General features: G+C 45.8%; 1 protein-coding gene across 1 annotated transcript in view; it reads right to left on the reverse strand.

Annotated features, from left to right (window-relative positions):
- MPHOSPH8 (M-phase phosphoprotein 8) overlaps positions 1–18,369 on the reverse strand; it is a 97,991-nt gene that overhangs the window by 52,479 nt on the left and 27,143 nt on the right. The window contains exons 3-4 of the mRNA XM_073613474.1: positions 16,790–17,563; positions 6,659–6,755 (exon numbers count right to left, since the gene is read on the reverse strand). Of these exons, the coding sequence (XP_073469575.1) occupies positions 6,659–6,755; positions 16,790–17,563 (871 nt within the window). The remainder of the gene's footprint in view (positions 1–6,658; positions 6,756–16,789; positions 17,564–18,369) is intronic.

Raw genomic sequence — 18,369 nt, forward strand, 5'->3', positions numbered from 1 at the left:
AAAGAAAAACTGAAATATCACATGGTCCTAAGTATTCAGACCCTTTGCTCAGTATTTAGTAGAAGCACCCTTTTGATCTAATACAGCCATTAGTCTTTTTGGAAAAGATGCAACAAGTTTTTCATACCTGGGTTTGGGGATCCTCTGCCATTCCTCCTTGCAGACCCTCTCCAGTTCTGTCAGGTTGGATGGTAAACGTTGGTGGGCAGCCATTTTTAGGTCTCTCCAGAGATGCTCAATTGGGTTTAAGTCAGGGCTCTGGCTGGGCCATTCAAGAATAGTCACGGAGTTGTTGTGAAGCAACTCCTCCGTTATTTTAGCTGTGTGCTTAGGGTCATTGTCTTGTTGGAAGGTAAACCTCAGGCCCAGGTCCTGAGCACTCTGGAGGTAGTTTTCGTCCAGGATATCCCTGTGCTTGGCCGCATTCATCTTTCCCTCGATTGAAACCAGTCGTCCTGTCTCTGCAGCTGAAAAACACCCCCACAGCATGATGTTGCCACCACCATGCTTCACTGTTGGGACTGTATTGGACAGGTGATGAGCAGTGCCTGGTTTTCTCCACACATACCGCTTAGAATTAAGGCCAAAAAGTTCTATCTTCGTCTCATCAGACCAGAGAATCTTATTTCTCACCATCTTAGGAGTCCTTCAGGTGTTTTTTTAGCAAACTCCATGCAGGCTTTCATGTGTCTTGCACTGAGGAGAGGCTTCCGTCGGGCCACTCTGCCATAAAGCCCCAACTGGTGGAGGGCTGCAGTGATGGTTGACTCTCTACAACTTTCTCCCATCTCCTGACTGCATCTCTGGAGCTCAGCCACAGTGATCTTTGGGTTCTTCTTTACCTCTCTCACCAAGGCTCTTATCCCCCCATAGCTCAGTTTGGCCGGACGGCCAGCTCTAGGAAGGGTTCTGGTCGCCCCAAACATCTTCTATTTAAGGATTATGGAGGCCACTGTGCTCTTAGGAACCTTAAGTGCAACTGAATTTTTTTGTAACCTTGGCCAGATCTGTGCCTTGCCACAATTCTGTCTGAGCTCTTCAGGCAGTTCCTTTGACCTCATGATTCTCATTTGCTCTGATATGCACTGTGAGCTGTACGGTCTTCTATAGACAAGTGTGTGGCTTTCCTAATCAAGTCCAATCAATATAATCAAACACAGCTGAAGTCAAATGAAGGTGTAGAACCAGCTCAAGGATGATCAGAAGAAATGGACAGTACCTGAGTTAAATATATGAGTGTCACAGCAAAGGGTCTGAATACTTAGGACCATGTGATATTTTAGTTTTTCTTTAATAAATCTGCAAAAATGTCAACAACTCTGTGTTTTTCTTTCAATATGGGGTGCTGTGTGTACATTAACCACTTAAGGACTAGCCTCGTTTTGGAATTTAAGCGTTTACATGTTTAAAACAGTTTTTTTTGCTAGAAAATTACTTAGAACCCCCAAACATTATATATAGTTTTTTTTTTCTAACACCATAGAGAATAAAATGGCAGTCATTGCAATACTTTTTTTTACACCGTATTTGCGCAGCGGTCTTACAAGCGCACTTTTGGAAAAAATTAACTTTTCTGAATAAAAAAAAAAAAAAATATAAGACAACAGTAAAGTTAGTCCAATTTTTTTTTTATAATGTGAAAGATAATGTTACGCCGAGTAAAATGATACCCAACATGTCACGCTTCAAAATTGCGCCCGCTCGTGGAATGGCGTCAAACTTTTACCCTTAAAAATCTGCATAGGTGACGTTTAAAAAAAATTCTACACGTTTAGGGCTAGAATTATTGCTCTCGCTCTACTGATCGCGGTGATACTTCACATGTGTGGTTTGACCATTGTTTAAATATGTGGGCGCTACTCATGTATGCGTTTGCTTCTGCGACTTATGCACCAAGATGGAAACTCCCATCGCATACGTCAAGAGGCATGAAAAGCCTTCTGTACACAGGGCCTTTTTAAAGCCATGAGCATTCAGCCCACTAGGTGTGTCTCCTGCAGGACCTGGATATTGTTTGACATATTGAAAAAGAAGCGCCCTCTTAAACCTAGAGTTGAGGCCATGCACATTCCAGGATACCACTCAAAAGGAATCCGGATCACGTGATGCCATAGTTGTTTCGGCTAAAATAATTAGAGGAGACTAATAGTCGTTGAGCAGGTGACACCTGGGGAGCAGCAGTGGAGCATGAGGCAATGTACGTGAAGCACAAAAACACATGTAAACAAACACAGTAACTAAACTAAAACTTCCCAAGCACCAGGTGCTTATCCTACCAATCCCCCTACCCCCCAGAAAATCATGGGGGAAGTCAGGAAGCGGTCTTTACCCAAAAACAAACAACAATACCTGTAAAGCTAAACCCGAGAACTAGGCCACAATACAGTCCTTCGCAGCGCTGAACTGAAGCTGCAGGCTCAACCCTATTATAGAGTTCCTCCAAATTACAAATTAGGTGTAGAATAACTGTTCAGGGAACTTCTGATGATCTTTGCAGAGTCAAACTGCAAGGTGTAAGTGCGTATCCAGCATAAAGGTGTGCTTGCCGTAGCTCTGGCATTTGTGAAAAGGAGAATAGTAGGATAGGGAATTCAGGACATGTAAGATCGGTGCATCAAATAACTTTTAGGCGATAGGAGACCATTATCTCAGAGTGGCCAGCCAGCCGCCAGCCTCCGAAGGGGTATCAAAAAAACAAAACCTTTGCCGTGAATGTTGGAACCAGAGTCGGCTGGGGTAAAACATGCCGCATGTAATATTTTTTGCTCTGAGCCGTTTACGGACATAGTTGATGGTCTTTCTCTTCCTCTGTAACTCGGTCGAGATGTCAGGGAAGAAGACAACGGAGGTGTTGCCGTATTTAAGTGTGGGATGTTTACAAGCTTCTGCCAAAATCCTGTCCCTGTCTCGCTAATTCAGAAAGTGGACTAGAAAGGGTCTGGGGAGGTTCCCTGGGATGGCTCAGCCCGTGGGCACCCGATGGACTCTTTCAACCACATATGTAGGAGTGACAGCGGTAAGACCTAGCAGGTCCTTAAAGAACTCCTCTGCAAATTCCACTGGGTGATCCCCCTCATGAAGGCCAAGGACTCTAATATTGTTCCGCCTAAGCCGGTTTTCGGCATCATCAGATTTCGCAACGAGGGCCTGCACTGTGCGCTATTACTCAGCAATGGATACGACGTGGGTAGCGGTGAGATCCTCAGTAGCTGAGATTCTGGATTCAGACTCAGTCATCCTCCCCCTGATTTTATCTAGGTCGTTCCTAATCAGGTTGCATTCTTCAGCAAGGTGATCTATGCACATCAGCAGTGAGGTTCTGCTCTGTTCAATTGCTGCAAGGATCGTGGTGGTACTATCCTGCGTTAAGGGGGCTGATGTCGCTGCCACCGGAGCGTCCCTGGGCTACATCTCCAATTCGGCCAGTAAGGCCTGTAGCCTCCCGACCAAACGGCGCCTGGTCGCCGTGAGGGGGAGGTCAGCGGTTTCTGCTGCGGAGTGGACCTAGCCAACTTAGAATGCGTTTGAGGGCATCTGCACTGGGGAAGATACAGGAGGGGATCCACGGAGCCAGTGCCCGGGGTAGCGGTTGCAAGTGATAACCAGATGCAGTTGTGACCAGGGTACCTCGGTCGGAGCAGGTAGTCAGGTGTGGCTCAACAGTCCCTCACCTGGCAGGAAAATGGACAGGAGGGCAGAGATGTGGGAACTGTGCACCCGGGCCTGGGATGTGTGGAGGCCCGAGCAGTTCAGCAGGATGTGGCCCGGGAAAATGGCAGCCATCACCAGGCCTCGGCCAGCTCCAGCAGGCAGTGTCAGCCCAGCTGCTGAACTATCATCGGCAGGAGGGGAGAAGGTGATGGGATGGACAGGAATGGCAAGTCTGTCCGTGCTCCGGAGCCCTGGATGGGGAGCTCACCACCGCAAGTCCCAGGCCAGCAAGATGGCAGTCGACAGCTAGGCCTCGGCAAGCCTCTACAGGGAGCGTCGGGCCGGCAGCCCTCCGAAGCACAGCCGGGACGCGAGGAGGCGAGAGGGATGCACCAGGATGGCCTGAGCACCAGAGCCGCGGATGGTCAGGGCCTGGTGGACAGATGCGAAGCTCCAGCGGCCGCAAACACAGGCAGTCTACGGCTGGGCGGATGTCTCCTCCAGCAGGCAGCTCCTCTGCACAATATGCGGCCTGGGCAGAGCTGCCCCCCCAGCTGACCAGTTCTTAAGCCAGAAGAGTTTGCGCATATGCACAGACAAGAGAGCCAAAAAGAGAAACCTGCTGTATTGAATCCTTTAAGGTGTCAACAGCAAAACACAGCTCAAGGAATATCTGTCTTATTTTCAGCCAGATCATCCTCCGGGTAAGGCCTGCCAGGCCGTCTGACCTGATCCTTTATGGACTGGCAGATACCAATTGCTGCAATAGCTGGCTGAATAGCTGAACTGGCAAAAGAAAAAGGAAGCTTTTAATAATGACTCCAATTTCTTGTCAACGGGGTCTTTCAAGGCCTGTGCGTTATCTACCGGACAAATTAAGTTCTTCTTTAAGGAAGAGACTGCTACATCTACGGCTTGCTCGCTCCACTTCTTAACGAACTTATCATGCATGGGATTTAAAAGGGAAAACCTCTTCTTAGGAGGTTCCCATCCTCAACCCATTCCTGCTGCAAACTAAGAGGCTCCGGGGAGAGGGATCTGTCATGCTTCTTGCCTGCGGGATGGAGGCAATCCTGTGCTCTAACCCAGCTAGGACCGAGGACAGTTCATCCTTGGTGGTCAAGGGTGAAGCAGCAGCGTTAACTATAGGCACAATGGCTCAGATTGCCCATAAGCCTCTGGTCCTTCAGGGGATACGACTAGGTTCATCAGGAACTACTGACGACATAGGTGTGCCTTTCCCTATAGTGTTAGTCCCGCTCCTCTTTTTTGAAGACATTTACTAGCCACAAAAAAAAAAAAAATAAAAAAAAAAAAAAGGAAGAGAAAGAGTACCTGGGTGTAGTATTAACACACCTCAGAAGGGAGACCCTTTAATAGGGCTCACCAAGCCCCTATGCAACAATCCTGCTAAGCATCTTTAGTCTGCCAAGCAACACCTGGTGACTCATGAGACCCAGGTAAAGGAGAAATGAACCACTGCAAATGCCTGGTTCAGAGCCTGCTCTGTGTCCCACAGCTGCCTTCTGAAAGCACCACATGCCTGGCATACACAGCTTAAATAAGATGGCTGTGCGCTGGAACGTTCTGCGCATGCACGCGGGCCTGCCAAACGGACATGGCTGTATTCGCGTATGTCGCTAATCTTCGTGCGCCCAGATAAAGGCTACGGTGCATGTGCGGCGAAGCCACATGCGCCATGGCCGCCAAACTGCTAAGCACAGTGGCGCTCTTGCAAACGCACATGCGCCATGGCGAACCAAGGTGAAATGGTGCACTGTCATGCGCCATCATACAGGTAAAGAATAGCCAGACAAGCAAAAAAAAAAAAAAAAAAAAAAAAAAAAAAAAAAAAAAAAAAGGTACACTTTGCAAACACCCACAGCTAGCCCAAAACTCCCCCGTATGGTTACTGCACACAGGTGTCCAGCCTCTAGCTAGCTGGACTGATTGTTACAATCACTGGGACACTCCACAATAAGTAAAGAGGTTTCACTTACCCGTCCAGGTGCAGGGCAGCTTAGAAACTTAGAGCCCAATCTTCACCCATCACGGCAGGTTCCTGTGACTTGAGGACCTTCAAGGACTGAGTACCCTTTTCATGTTTAGGGTCCACTCCCTTGAACCTGTACAGCACCCTGCAGGAATGCCTTAGTGCTGTGGTGTCCAGGATTCCACTAAGCAGGGTCCAGCGCCCAGAGGCCGCATTACAGGCAAAAGCTTGCAGGATCTTGAGTCTTTGCGAGGCTTGGGTACCATTTTTTTTAAGCATATAGAGCTTGTGTCAAATGGATCCGATCGGTCAATCCCTTGATTAATTTAGGAACAGTTTGTGGGACTAGAGACCTGGAGCTCATAGAGCTCAAACAAACATGCCATCCACCTTGCAGACACTGGTAAAAAAAACTGAAGTACTTCCTGTATGGGAGGGGTTATATAGGGGATCACTTCCTGTCTAAAGACCTTTGGTCTACCAGTGTCCATTCACCTGGAGATGAAGTATAACCCAGTAGGTAATGAATATTAGCCTAACTCTGTGTCCCATGATGTATGAAAAAGAAAAAGCTATCCTGCATGGCCGTGGGCCATTAACTGCCAAGAGCATAAAAAATTGTGTATTTCACCATTGGCAACTGTACCCTATATTCATCCGGAGACAATAAATGCTGGTGTGTGTGTGTGTGTGTGTGTTCACTCAATTTTCCAAGCCATTTAACTGGAGGCCAGCATCTATCTACTGAAGGCTGTCACACACGGTGGCTTTTGTTCCAGTCCATTAATGCACCATCAAGAAATGTCGCCTTTGATCAGCCCAACTAGACAGTCTTGTTGCTTAGGTTGTTTGCTAGGTTAGGCTAATGGAAGCATTGTTACACGGCTTTGTTCATGTAGCTACAAATGCAAAAATGGAAACTATATTCCAGCATCTGCTCACAGCTTCTATTTCATATATATTTTTATCTTTTTTTTCCCTTATACAGTGTTGAAGAGTAACAAGGTTACATACTCTTTAGCACTTTTAGTTCCTTCTTTGCTTCTTTCTCAGGCTCATGCTTTTTCTTGGGCTTTTCCTTGGCCAATTCAACTTTCTTTGTTTCCTTATTCTAGTGATAAAACAAAAATGAGTTAGACTTTGAATACTAGACACAAAGCAATTGACTGGTCAATTAGGTTAACAAGACAGCAAAAAAACCAAAAAAAAAAAGGGGAGTGCATTACCATGAGGGATTACATTTTGGTGAGATACCTTTCATTGACTAAACTGCAGTCAACACTCTGAGGTATGATGAAATGTTTCTAAACATAAGCAACTAGTCCAGTTAACATTTATGGGCGACTACTATATTATAATATTTTAGAAACCTAGTGTTTTTTTTCATGTACAGTTTGCAAATATATGTGCAAGACTTACCAGTAACTCAATTTCTAGGAGTCCTCAAGGACAGCACCTAACACAGCATGACTCCACCCCCCCTCCCCCACCCCCCGAAAGGCAGGTAACTATTTAAAAAGGTGTTCCCACTGGGGGGCGTGGTCTGGAGCTGCATGGAATAGGACGAGCAGTGTGAGAGCTCCGCTCGAGGCCTATCCTGCGGGCTACATTTATCGCAACTCGACACCACAAAGCACCGGACTGCCGTCCTGATCCTGTGCTGGCACGTTTCCCCCACAAAGATCCGGCACTATCGCCAAATTAGACAAGTACCGCCACGAGGAGCGGGACCCAGGTGAGGAAGATGGCGCCGACCCGCTCCCTGAAGAGGCAGATCAATCGTCTAGGGACACTGCCAAAGTACTGGAGGCCATCGCCTTATGCCAATCCACCCTCAGCTCCAGGATCGAGGAGGTGAAGGTAGACATCTCCTTAATCCGGCAAGACATCTACAAACTGCAGGATCGAGTGTCGGAGACGGAGCGTCGCATCGGACACGTTGAGGATGACCTGCACCCGCTCCAGATTACCACTGAGCAACTACAACATCAGTTGCACACTGTCCTCTCCAAGCAGGACGATATGGAGAATCGCCTCCGCAGGTGCAACCTCCGCTTCGTGGGGCTCCCCGAGAGGTCCGAGGGCACAGACCCCCCCACGTATCTGGAAAACATGCTAATCAAGTCCTTTGGCAGGGAGGCCTTCTCCTCCACATTCGTGGTGGAGCGCGCCACCGCCTTGCAGCGAAGCTCCCACCTGCTGGAGCCCCCCCCCCCCCCCCCCCCCCGCGGACATTCATCGCCAAGTTTCTGAACTATCGTGACCGTGATACCATCCTGCGACTTACCCGAGAAAGAGGAAACATCCCAGTCGCAAATGTGACGGTGGCGGTTTTCCCTGACTTTTCGGCTGAAGTTCAGAAGAGCGAGGTTTACCGAAGCGAAGCGTCTACTTCGGGTGCGCCATCTGCCGTACGCAATGCTTTTCCCAGCCCGTCTGTGTGGTAAGCGATGGCAAGGCGCACTTCTTCGAGGACACGCAGGCTGCTCTCTCCTGGCTGGAGCAACTCGATGTGGCCGGTCCAGCTCGCTCCTAACCCGCATTCTCCATGCATTGATCTTGTGGACCCCTGCAGCCGAGACTGGATGACGACTATCACCCTCACACAGCTCACATCTCCCTCATACGTCCCGTAAACGTGAGTTGATTATGTGCTGCATTCACCCCCTTGTTTACCTCCCTCTTTAATTTTTTTCTTTGTTGAGGCTCCGTGCTGACATTGCACCTTTTGTATCCGAGCTGCAAGGTACTTTCCTTCCCCTCACTACTAAGCCTAACCCATATGCCTCGGGCGGCTCACCTGCATCCACATCCCTTAAGACTGGATACCTCCCCTGCATTGCTGTGCACCGTCCAGTTTGTTCGTCCCCCAAACCCCGACGGTCACCCCAAAACAGTGGCATTTATGTCACCCGTGACTCTTATCTCCACGCCATTGTTTCCCTGGCCGGACTCTGCCCCTCCACCGTTGGTGGTTGGCGGAGTGTTAAATCTGCTAAGCCGGTCCAGTGCCTCTGCAGTACGTTTGTTTTACATACCTTTTTTCACCCTTTTTTTCGTTCTCGAATCCAAGATGACGCACCATATGTACTCTGCTGTATTTATATTATTGATGCTACCTATATGTATATAACAATCTGTCTGTTTGAGTCTGCTGGGATATCCCCCAATGCATGCTGGTCCCGCATATATCAGACCTTCGCAATGCTGGTCCAGCATCACATAAATGGTCATTTTGTCCTCCGGATGCCCAGCAGACAGGTTTACCTTAGAAAGATGTATTATGGGCTGATTGCACTGTCTAATATTACCTGCCGTCCCCTGGGTGTCCGACTGCACACACTGAGCCTCTCTCATGCAACATGGCCTCCTTAAAAATTGTTACTTGGAATGCCTGGGGCTTGGGCGAGAGGGCAAAGCACTTGGCGGTCCTCTCCCACCTCAAATCTCAGCGGGTGGACATTTCAATTCTTGTTGAGACCCATCTGGCAGGTCAGAAGCAGATGAGTCTCAAGAAGCCCTGGGTGGGATGACTATATCAGGCCCCTTACACTACCAACTCTCGCAGGGTTGCGATCCTCATCGCTAAAACGGTACGCTTCCAACTCCACACATTGCAGTCGGACCCCCAGAGTCGGTCATTGTTTCTGCATGCTTCCATTGGAGGTCTGGAGGTTCTCCTACTTGTGTTTTATATCTCCCCGCCATTCACTTTTGCTATGCTGCAGACAGGGGTAACTTTCATGGCCCATTAGTTCCGGCTATTTGGGCTGGTGATTTCAACATGGTTATTACCCCAAGCCTAGAGCGGTTAAGCTCGGCTATCCCTTCGGCCCCTGCACCCAGTACCACCAGATTTGGGAGATTTCTAACGGAATTCGCCCTTATAGATACATGGAGACACAAACACGTTTCTCCCGTTTCAACCCCTCAAGCTCAGCCATGTCACGGATAGACTATATTTTTCTCACTCCCTCCCTCCTTCCCCATCTCCTAGACGAGGGTTTTGACGCTAGAATATTATCGGACCACTCCCCATATTGGATCAAACTGCGCTTGCCAGATCCCCCTGCAGTTCGTATCTGGAGACTAAACCCATTTTGGCTTAATATCCTAACGGATTTGGACTCCGTCCAACTCAAGCTGGACCACTTCTTTCACATAAATGATGGCTCTGCTCCATTCAGATCCGTCTGGGAGGCATTTAAAATGCATGCCCGTATGATCCTGTCCATGCGCATCAATAGACATAAAGCCACCTCTAAACTTCTGCTTGGACAAGCAGAAGAACGCCTAGACACCCTGGAACAGGCCTTCCAAAATGACCCAACAGCCACCAATGCTTCTCTCCTGCGCATGCAGATCAGGCTCACAGACCAACTACACCTCAAGAAAGCCAAACAGGGCATCATCTTTAACAAACAGCGCATATATGAGCTTGGCGAATGAGCTGGCAAGCTCTTAGCCTATATGGCACACCTAGATCACAAACCCCCAGTAGTGGTGTCTCTCCAGTCGGGGGCCATAATAACAGACCCAGATCAGGTGGCCGAGGAGTTCAGGGCCTTTTATTCGGACCTGTACTCCTCCACCGCACATCATTCCCACGGGACATCGCTTTCCCAACACTCACCCCTTCCCAGGTCGCCCAGCTTGAAGCACCTATCACCATTGACTGCATAGCAGAAGCCCTGGCGCATCTCCCTGTCTCCAAGACGCCCGGCTTGAATGGTCTCCCCCTCGAATTCTATAATCAATTCAGCGAAAATCTACTCCCCAAACTATGTAAGTTGTACACACATATTTGACTCGAACACACTCCCAGCTTCCATGGGTGAGGCCCTCATTGTTCTCATACCCAAGCCAGGTAAGGACCCGCTGCTTCCCGAATCATATAGACCTATATCCCTATTCCAATTAGACGTTAAAATTTTGGCCAAAATCCTTGCCCTGCATTTAAATAAAGTAATCCTTAGTTTAATACACCCCGACCAGACTGGGTTTATACTAGAGGTCGACCGATATGGGTTTTTCTCTGGCCGATGCCGATATTTAGAAATCGAGGTGGCCGATGGCCGATATAAGATGCCGATTTTTTTGGGCCGATATAAGATGCTGATTTTTTTGGGCCGATATAAGATGCTGATTTTTTTTTTCCCCTTCATCTCATAAAATCTAACAGTTAGACCCCTTTCACACTGGGGCGTTTTTCAGGCGCTTTTGGGCTAAAAATAGCGCCTGTAAAACGGCTCCCCTGCAGTCTCAGTGTGAAAGCTCGAGGGCTTTCACACTGAGGCGATGTGCTGGCAGGATGTTTAAAAAAAGTCCTGCAAGTGGCATCTTTGGAGCGGTGTATACCGCTCCTCCACTACTTCTGCCCATTGAAATGAACGCGCACCCCGCTCCCGAAGCGCCTGCAAAGCATTTCGGCAGCAGCGCTTCAGGGGCGCATTTAACCCCTTCCTCACCTGCTAGCTGGGTTATAAGCACCCCGCTAGCAGCCGAATAGCGCCACTAAAATGATGGTAAAGCGCCGCTAAAACTAACAGCCTTTTACGGTCAACGCATGCCCGCTCCAGTGTGAAAGCAGCATTAAGTAATATAGAAAAATGTTTACATTTAAACATTAAAACAAAACAAACCTCCAATCAGTTCACTTGTATGTATAATTTAGATTAAAAAAAAACAAAAAAAACAACGATATCTTAAATATTAAATACACAAAAACAGGTAATCAAAACTTTTGGACGAAAAAAAATGGGCTAACTTTACTGCTTTTTTTTTTTTTTTAATTATTTCATTAGTGTATTTTAAAAAAAAAAAAAATTGCGTTTGAAAGACCGCTGCGCAAATACCGTGTGACATAAAATATTGCAACAACCGCTATTTTATTCCCTAGGGTCTCTGCTAAAAAAATATATATAATGTTTGGGGGTTCTAAGTGATTTTCTAGCAGAAAATACAGGATTTTTACTTGTAAGCAACAAGTGTCAGAAAAGATTTAGTCTTTAAATGGTTAAACAGAGCTTCTACACAGGAGCTCAGCTCATTGATAAAAGAACCTGAAAAGATACAATGTATCTTCTTATCAGACTTGGCAGGCTGCCCAGGGAGGAGAGAATCCTCTCCACAGATAACTTTCAGGCAACTTGCATTGACTTCTATTACAGAAGTCATTTGCAAGTCCCGCTGAAGTTATAGTCGGCTTTTTTTATCAGCACAATCGGCCGATGCCGATTAAGTAAAAAAAGCCAAATATCGGCAGATATATCGGTCGACCTCTAGTTTATACCCAACAAATATACGGCCTTTAACCTCAGGCAGCTTCATATGAATCTTCAATCCCAACATACAGACATTGGCTCCAGAGTAGTGGTCAGCTTTGACGTCGCCAAGGCGTTTGACTCTGTGGAATGGAGCTCTCTCTGGGAATGCCTACGTAGATTTGGCTTTGGCCCAAAATTTATAAAGTGGCTTCAACTTTTATACCAAGCCCCCACAGCTCGCATACAAGTCAATGGTAGAACCTCCCGCTCATTCCCACTCTCCCGTGGCACGCGCCAGGGTTGCCCCATATCACCCCTACTATATGCCCTGGCTGTAGAGCCCCTGGCTATAGCCCTTAGAAACCACCCTGGCATCAAGGGTCTTCACTGTGGCCAGTTGACAGAGGTCATCAGTCTGTACGCGGATGACATGCTCCTCTACCTCGCTGATGCTGGCCCCTCACTTCAAACAGCCCTTCAAACTAACTAACTATCACAGCCTTTGGAGTATTCTCCTGGCTTCAGATTAATTGGACCAAATCCCAAAATCTCCCACTAGATCTGGGCGCCCTTACTGCTGATCAAGATACGCTCCCTTTAGTTAGAACCAATATCATTAAATACCTTGGTGTGTTTGTCTCCAGATCCCTCCGGGACTACATCACCCTCAATGTTGAACCCTTATTCACTGTCCTTAAATCCAAAAACACAAACATGGTCCCGTCTCTCCCTAGGTGTAATGGGTCGAATAAACTTAGTTAAAATGATCCTGCTCCCCAAACTCCTCTGTCTTCTGGCAGGCCCCACTATACCTCCCCCACGTATATTTAAAGCCATGGAATCCATCATCAACGCATTCATTAGGGGCTCCTCCCACCACAAGTTGCCATGGCGAGTCTTAAAGTGCCCGACCGATCTGGGTGGCACCGCACTCCCCGATCTTTTTCTTTATTATATAGCATCTCAAATCTCTCATTTCTTTCACTTTAATCACTTTGACAGAGAACGATACTCCACACTAGTTTGCTCCCAAACCCCTGGCCCACTGTTCCACCCCTTCCAGATCTTATTTTGCGGCCCTCGCAACTCCCTTCGATATGACGATGAGAAACAAATGCTATTTCACCATTGTAAGATCTGGCAACTCGCTATGCGCACCGGAGAGGCACCCTCCCCCCATTCTCACACACTCCTCTGGGACAACCCACATATGCCCGAACTAACCTTTATTCCCGATTATGGAGTGTGGGTTGATAAGGGCATCATATACTTGTCGCAGGTGGTGGCGGGTGGGTGGGTTAAATCTTTCCAGGCCCTCAAAGACAATTTTGCCTTATCTAACCATATGTATTCCGTTATCTTCAACTCCGACACGCACTCAACGCGCAGTTCAGGGGTTCTATTCCGAATCTTGAGATCCCGCTACTGGTAGACATTGTTCTGGGTAAGGACCCCCAAAAACTAATATCCCTCTTATATACATACCTCATAACACCCACAGCAACGGCTACCGCCAACCAGTTGAAATCTCATTGGGAATCCGACCTGGGCGCAGTGTCAGATGAAGACTGGAAGGAGGCTCTCACCAACTGTAAAACCGTGTCCCCCAAATTGTCTGACCGCCTTACCAACCTATATATTCTTCACAGGTCCTACTTGACGACCTATCGCATCTCTAAGTACAGACCAGGACACAACCCTAACTGCCCCAGCTGTAGTCACCCCAACGCATCATTCTACCATCTACTCTGGACTTGCCCGTCCGTACAGGGGTTTTGGACCCAGGTGGTCCGGTTTCTCCAAGACCACATGGGCTCCCCACTGTCCCTCTGCCCCCGGCACTGTGTGTTGGGGCTCCTCTCACTCCCTGAAGGCGAGAAAATATCTGAATATCCTTTTGAAAGAAACATTATTTATTGCTAGACTGCAGATCGCCAAGACGTGGATGAGGGAATCCCCTCCTACAATACAACAATGGATCAGAGCAGTCAACATCACCCTTCCCTATAAAAAACTGCTCTACACCCACAGGGGCTGCCCTGATAAATACCACAAAATTTGGGACAGATGGTTGGAAGACGTTTCCACATGTGATGCGGAGGACTGAATGCACTCCCTTTCGTAACTCTCTCCTTCCCCCTGCACAGGCCCTTTGCTCACACACTACTTCTTCGTCCATTACATGTAGAGTACCTTATTGTTTATGATATGTTTTCATATATGTCAATTGGATTGATTCGACACTATGGTGCCTGTTGCACCAATTACCCATATGTCTGTATATTTTTGTTTTATGCTCAATAAACGTTATTTTGATTAAAAAAAAAAAAAGTTGCTCCCTCTGAGCAGCCAGCCCTTACTGAGCCCGAGAACCACTGAATGTAAATGAAAGAAGAAACAAGAACACAACAGGGAGGGAAAGTCCCTCCTGTCCTGGAGGACTCCTGGAAATAGCATTAAGCTGGCCATACATTATACAAATTTTCTTATTGCAGTTCCTTTAGATTCACCTTCAACTATGTAGTGCAAGGGCCTGCCTGATTGTATACAAATTGAAAGTGCTTAGATTTGACCTCATATTATATGGTTTTGGTAAATCTAAAAGGAAAATTGTACAATGTATGGCCAGCATTACTTGTAAGTCTAACTTAAACTTTTCCAGGTTGTCTATCTAGAACAGCACCTGAGAGGATAAGCAAACACCTACCAATTAGGGAGGGACAACAGCCTTCTCCCAAAGGACTGGTCTTGAGCAGAAAGAAGATCAAGTCAATGTCAACAAATGCAAAGCAATTTAATCACATAGCTGTTCAGCAAACCTGGTCTTGAGTGGCACAATAAGTAGACAAAGCACTGGCAGAATGAGCCATAAGAGAAAAAGGGGCTTAATGAACCCTCATGGTTCAGTACGCTTCTTGGGATAGCTTGCTTATTCTAAGAGATTGCGTTTTTGGATATTTGGATTGTATTTCCTTTTGTCATCATGAAAGAGAAAGAGAGGACTTGTGACTTTGGTCTGTTCAAGGCACCGTACCACACCACACAATTTCTAACATCTTGAAGATGGAAATCTTCCTCATTTTTGGAATGGTGGGAACAGGAAGGTAACAATCTGTGAATGGTGAACATTTTACAAAACTTTTAGGCAAGAACCCTGGATATTAAAAACTATCCTGTTGGCAAAAACTAGCAAAAAAGGTTCCCGATTACTAGAGCTTGGTTTTCACAGATCCAACCTAGCTGAAGTAACAGCCACCATAACAGCCACCAGAAGGGCAGCTTTGATTGAAAATTTTTACTAAGTGCCCAAGTTCAAAAGGAGTTTTGACCAGCCCCATGTATGACCAAGGAGAGATCACATTTAAGAAAAGTTTTTACTGGAATGGGTCTGGATTTTTAAAAGGCTTGAAAGTCTGAATTAAGAGGCTCTATAGCCAGTTCGTTGTCCAAAGACACCTAAAGCAGCAATGTGCACTTTAAGGGTGCCGATAGTAAGACTCTGCTCTGTGGGATCCTGCAGAAATTCAAAAAAGGACGAAATTCCTATTCACCTGACACAAGGTAGAAAACAAAACATCAAAGTTTTGCCATAGATTGGTTTGGTGATTTTGGTTGGCTTCTTTCCAACAGACAATTCTGTCAGACAGGCCTTTACTTTTCTAGGAGGCTTTCTTCAGACACCAGGCCAACTTCAGGGTTTTCACCTGAGCAAAAAAAAAAAAAAAAACCTGGATCCCAAAACAGAAAATCCACCCTGGGGAGGTAGTATAGGGGGAGCAATACCTCCAGGCAAAATTTGGAAAATAAAGACTTTTGGTGATAAAGAAGCCACTAGTATCAGAGTGAAATTTTCTACTGCAAACTTTTTCAGAACCAAAAACGGCAGAAGCTTGAAATTAAAAAATAAAATAAAAAAATAACACGCACAGAGGCAAAATGCCCAGGGATGGATCAGTGCACCAATCCCTACTGCTTCCACCTCAGCTCAGAGAAATAAAAACACACACACACACACACACACACACACACACGGTACCTTGGCATTTACTTGATAGTAAATCCTCTGGATTCGGAATCCTTGAGTTGCCACCAAATTTAGAATCAAAAAGACGCCTGCTAGAAGTTTTGGTATTTTGCCCACTGAACTGCAAGCAGTGAAGATGACATCAAGCCCACAAGGATATTGCAGTGCAAGTGAAATTTGTAAATTGCACTAAAAGGCTGATGTGATGGCCCTCAGTCTCAATATTTTCGTTTGATGTACAACCCTTGGCAAAAAGTATGAAATCACCACTCTTGGAAAATGTTCACATTTAAATATCTACAAAAATAAATCAATCACAGAAATGCCTCAAAACTATTTTCATTTAACATTCCAAGCTTCTGGTTTTAAAACAAAAATAAAATAAACTGTAGTCAATTGCAACTGTTCTTGCAGATCAAGCATGATGAGATATATAGTGGAAGACAAAAAACAAAAACACAAGAACTTGCGCTTCCACCCCCTCTCCCCAGGAAAATTTAGGCAGAACTATCCATGCAACAGCATAGCAACTAAACGGCACCTTAAAAATGCAAAAACAAAGAAGGATTGTGTTCCTCTTTGCATTGTGATACCTTTAGTAGAAATTTTGCACCACTAAGATGTCATGACATTTCAACTTCTTTTACAGCCGATATACATATTACCCAATCAACATCCCCCAAAAGTAGTAATACCTAAATAGTGGTTAAAAAATAAAAAAAAATCAATTTGTGCACTATGGAAACTCTTTCACTGTTTATGCATAATCCGGAGATTCGGCATATTAGGACAAATCTGCCATTTAATTTGTATCAAATCTGCATACTAATTCATAAATTTTCATTAGACACTTACTTCTACCAAGGAGTCCACAGATTTCCTAACTTTGTCATCAGTACTAGGCCTCTTTGGAACTGGCACTGGCAGGTTTTCCGCAACCAGAGCTTCTTTCAACTTTTCAACTGATTTTTGCTTTTTCTTATCCTGCTGGCTAAAATCCACCAACATGGGTTTGGAGTCATTTTTCTTTTTGTGCTTCTTTTTCTTTTTTTTCAGTTTCACTTCATCCATTTCCTCTTCAAAAGGACCCCCAAAAGAAAGCTCCTCTGCTTCATATGGAGGGGTGGCTTCTGGATTTCTGAGGTCTTCATCCTGACCCACTTTGTCTCTGTCTTCTGAAAGAATATCGCTATTTACACTAACAGTCTCTGCCTCCGGTTCTACAGGCGATGGCGATGTTTCTTCCTTAGACAGCTCTAATCCCAGTGATTTTTTGGGTTTCTTTTCTTTCAGGTCCTCTTTCACTTTCAATTTAGTGTCCTTGGCTTCTTCCTTCTTGGACTTTTTAGAGTCCTTGGTGTCATCCTTCTTAGATTTCTTGCTGCCCGGATCCTCTTTGCTTTCTGACAGTCTTTTCTTTGGTTTGGATTCAGTAGACTGGCTCTCTGGTTCCCCCTCAGGCTTTGACTTTTCCTTGGATTTTCCAGATTTAGATTTTTTCTTTTTCAGCTCCTCTTGCAGCTTTTCATCTTCCTCCTGATTAGATTTCTTTTTCTTTTTCTGCGGGGTCTCCTCTTTTGAGTCACTGTCAGATTCTGCCTCAAAAAGATCCCCAAGAGACAATTTGGGCTAATGAAGAGGAAAAAAAGAAATATTTTAAGGTATAAAAAAAAAAAACTTTATACTAAAATTTTATAGGGATGATTAACAAACACCTGGAGCCAATAGAAACCAATTAGGCTAGATCTTATTAGAAGTCCAAATCCCAGGAAAAGCATTACCCCCTCCCCAGCATATACCCATATTTTCTCAGCTCTCCCATTGCTCTGCTCAGCACTAGGAACCAAAATTAAATAATCCAGTACTTCTGTGTATGAGGAAGCATGTGACTCATTCCATATAACAGCGCTAGGCCAATCAGTACTGTTACACGGGACCATGGCTGTGTAGCTTACACAGAAACGTCTTCAACTGCAGAGAAAGGATTAAAAAAGGAAATCAAGGATATGTTTCTGAAGAGGGCATAAGGTATGGTGAACCTATTACATTGCCCTGTTTGAGCAAAGCAAAGGTCCACCTTAAGCAGAACATCAGCTGTAGCAGTGTGCTTTCTGACTGCAACATTGCCAAGTCAATTAGCTATTTTACTGCAAGGGCATAAAAGTAAAGCTGTCACAACCCTGGGCAATTCAAACTAAGCATAGGAGAAAACTTTCATGTGCACACAGGTGAAATCGCATGTTCAGCAACAATTATGTAAAAGCATTACAACACCACCACTCCCTGCTAGTGTAACCTAGCAGAGTGGTGGCATTTGTTGTAATGCTTTTACTCAATGGCTTGATCTCAACATGTTATTCTCCTGTGTGCACCGAGGTTTGGTGCACACTCACATGTGTGAGCTTTTAATGGAAAACAGTATAATTTATGCTTTA

The sequence above is a fragment of the Aquarana catesbeiana genome, linkage group LG02 (genome assembly GCF_042186555.1).
Source record: "Aquarana catesbeiana isolate 2022-GZ linkage group LG02, ASM4218655v1, whole genome shotgun sequence".
Taxonomy (NCBI): domain Eukaryota; kingdom Metazoa; phylum Chordata; class Amphibia; order Anura; family Ranidae; genus Aquarana; species Aquarana catesbeiana.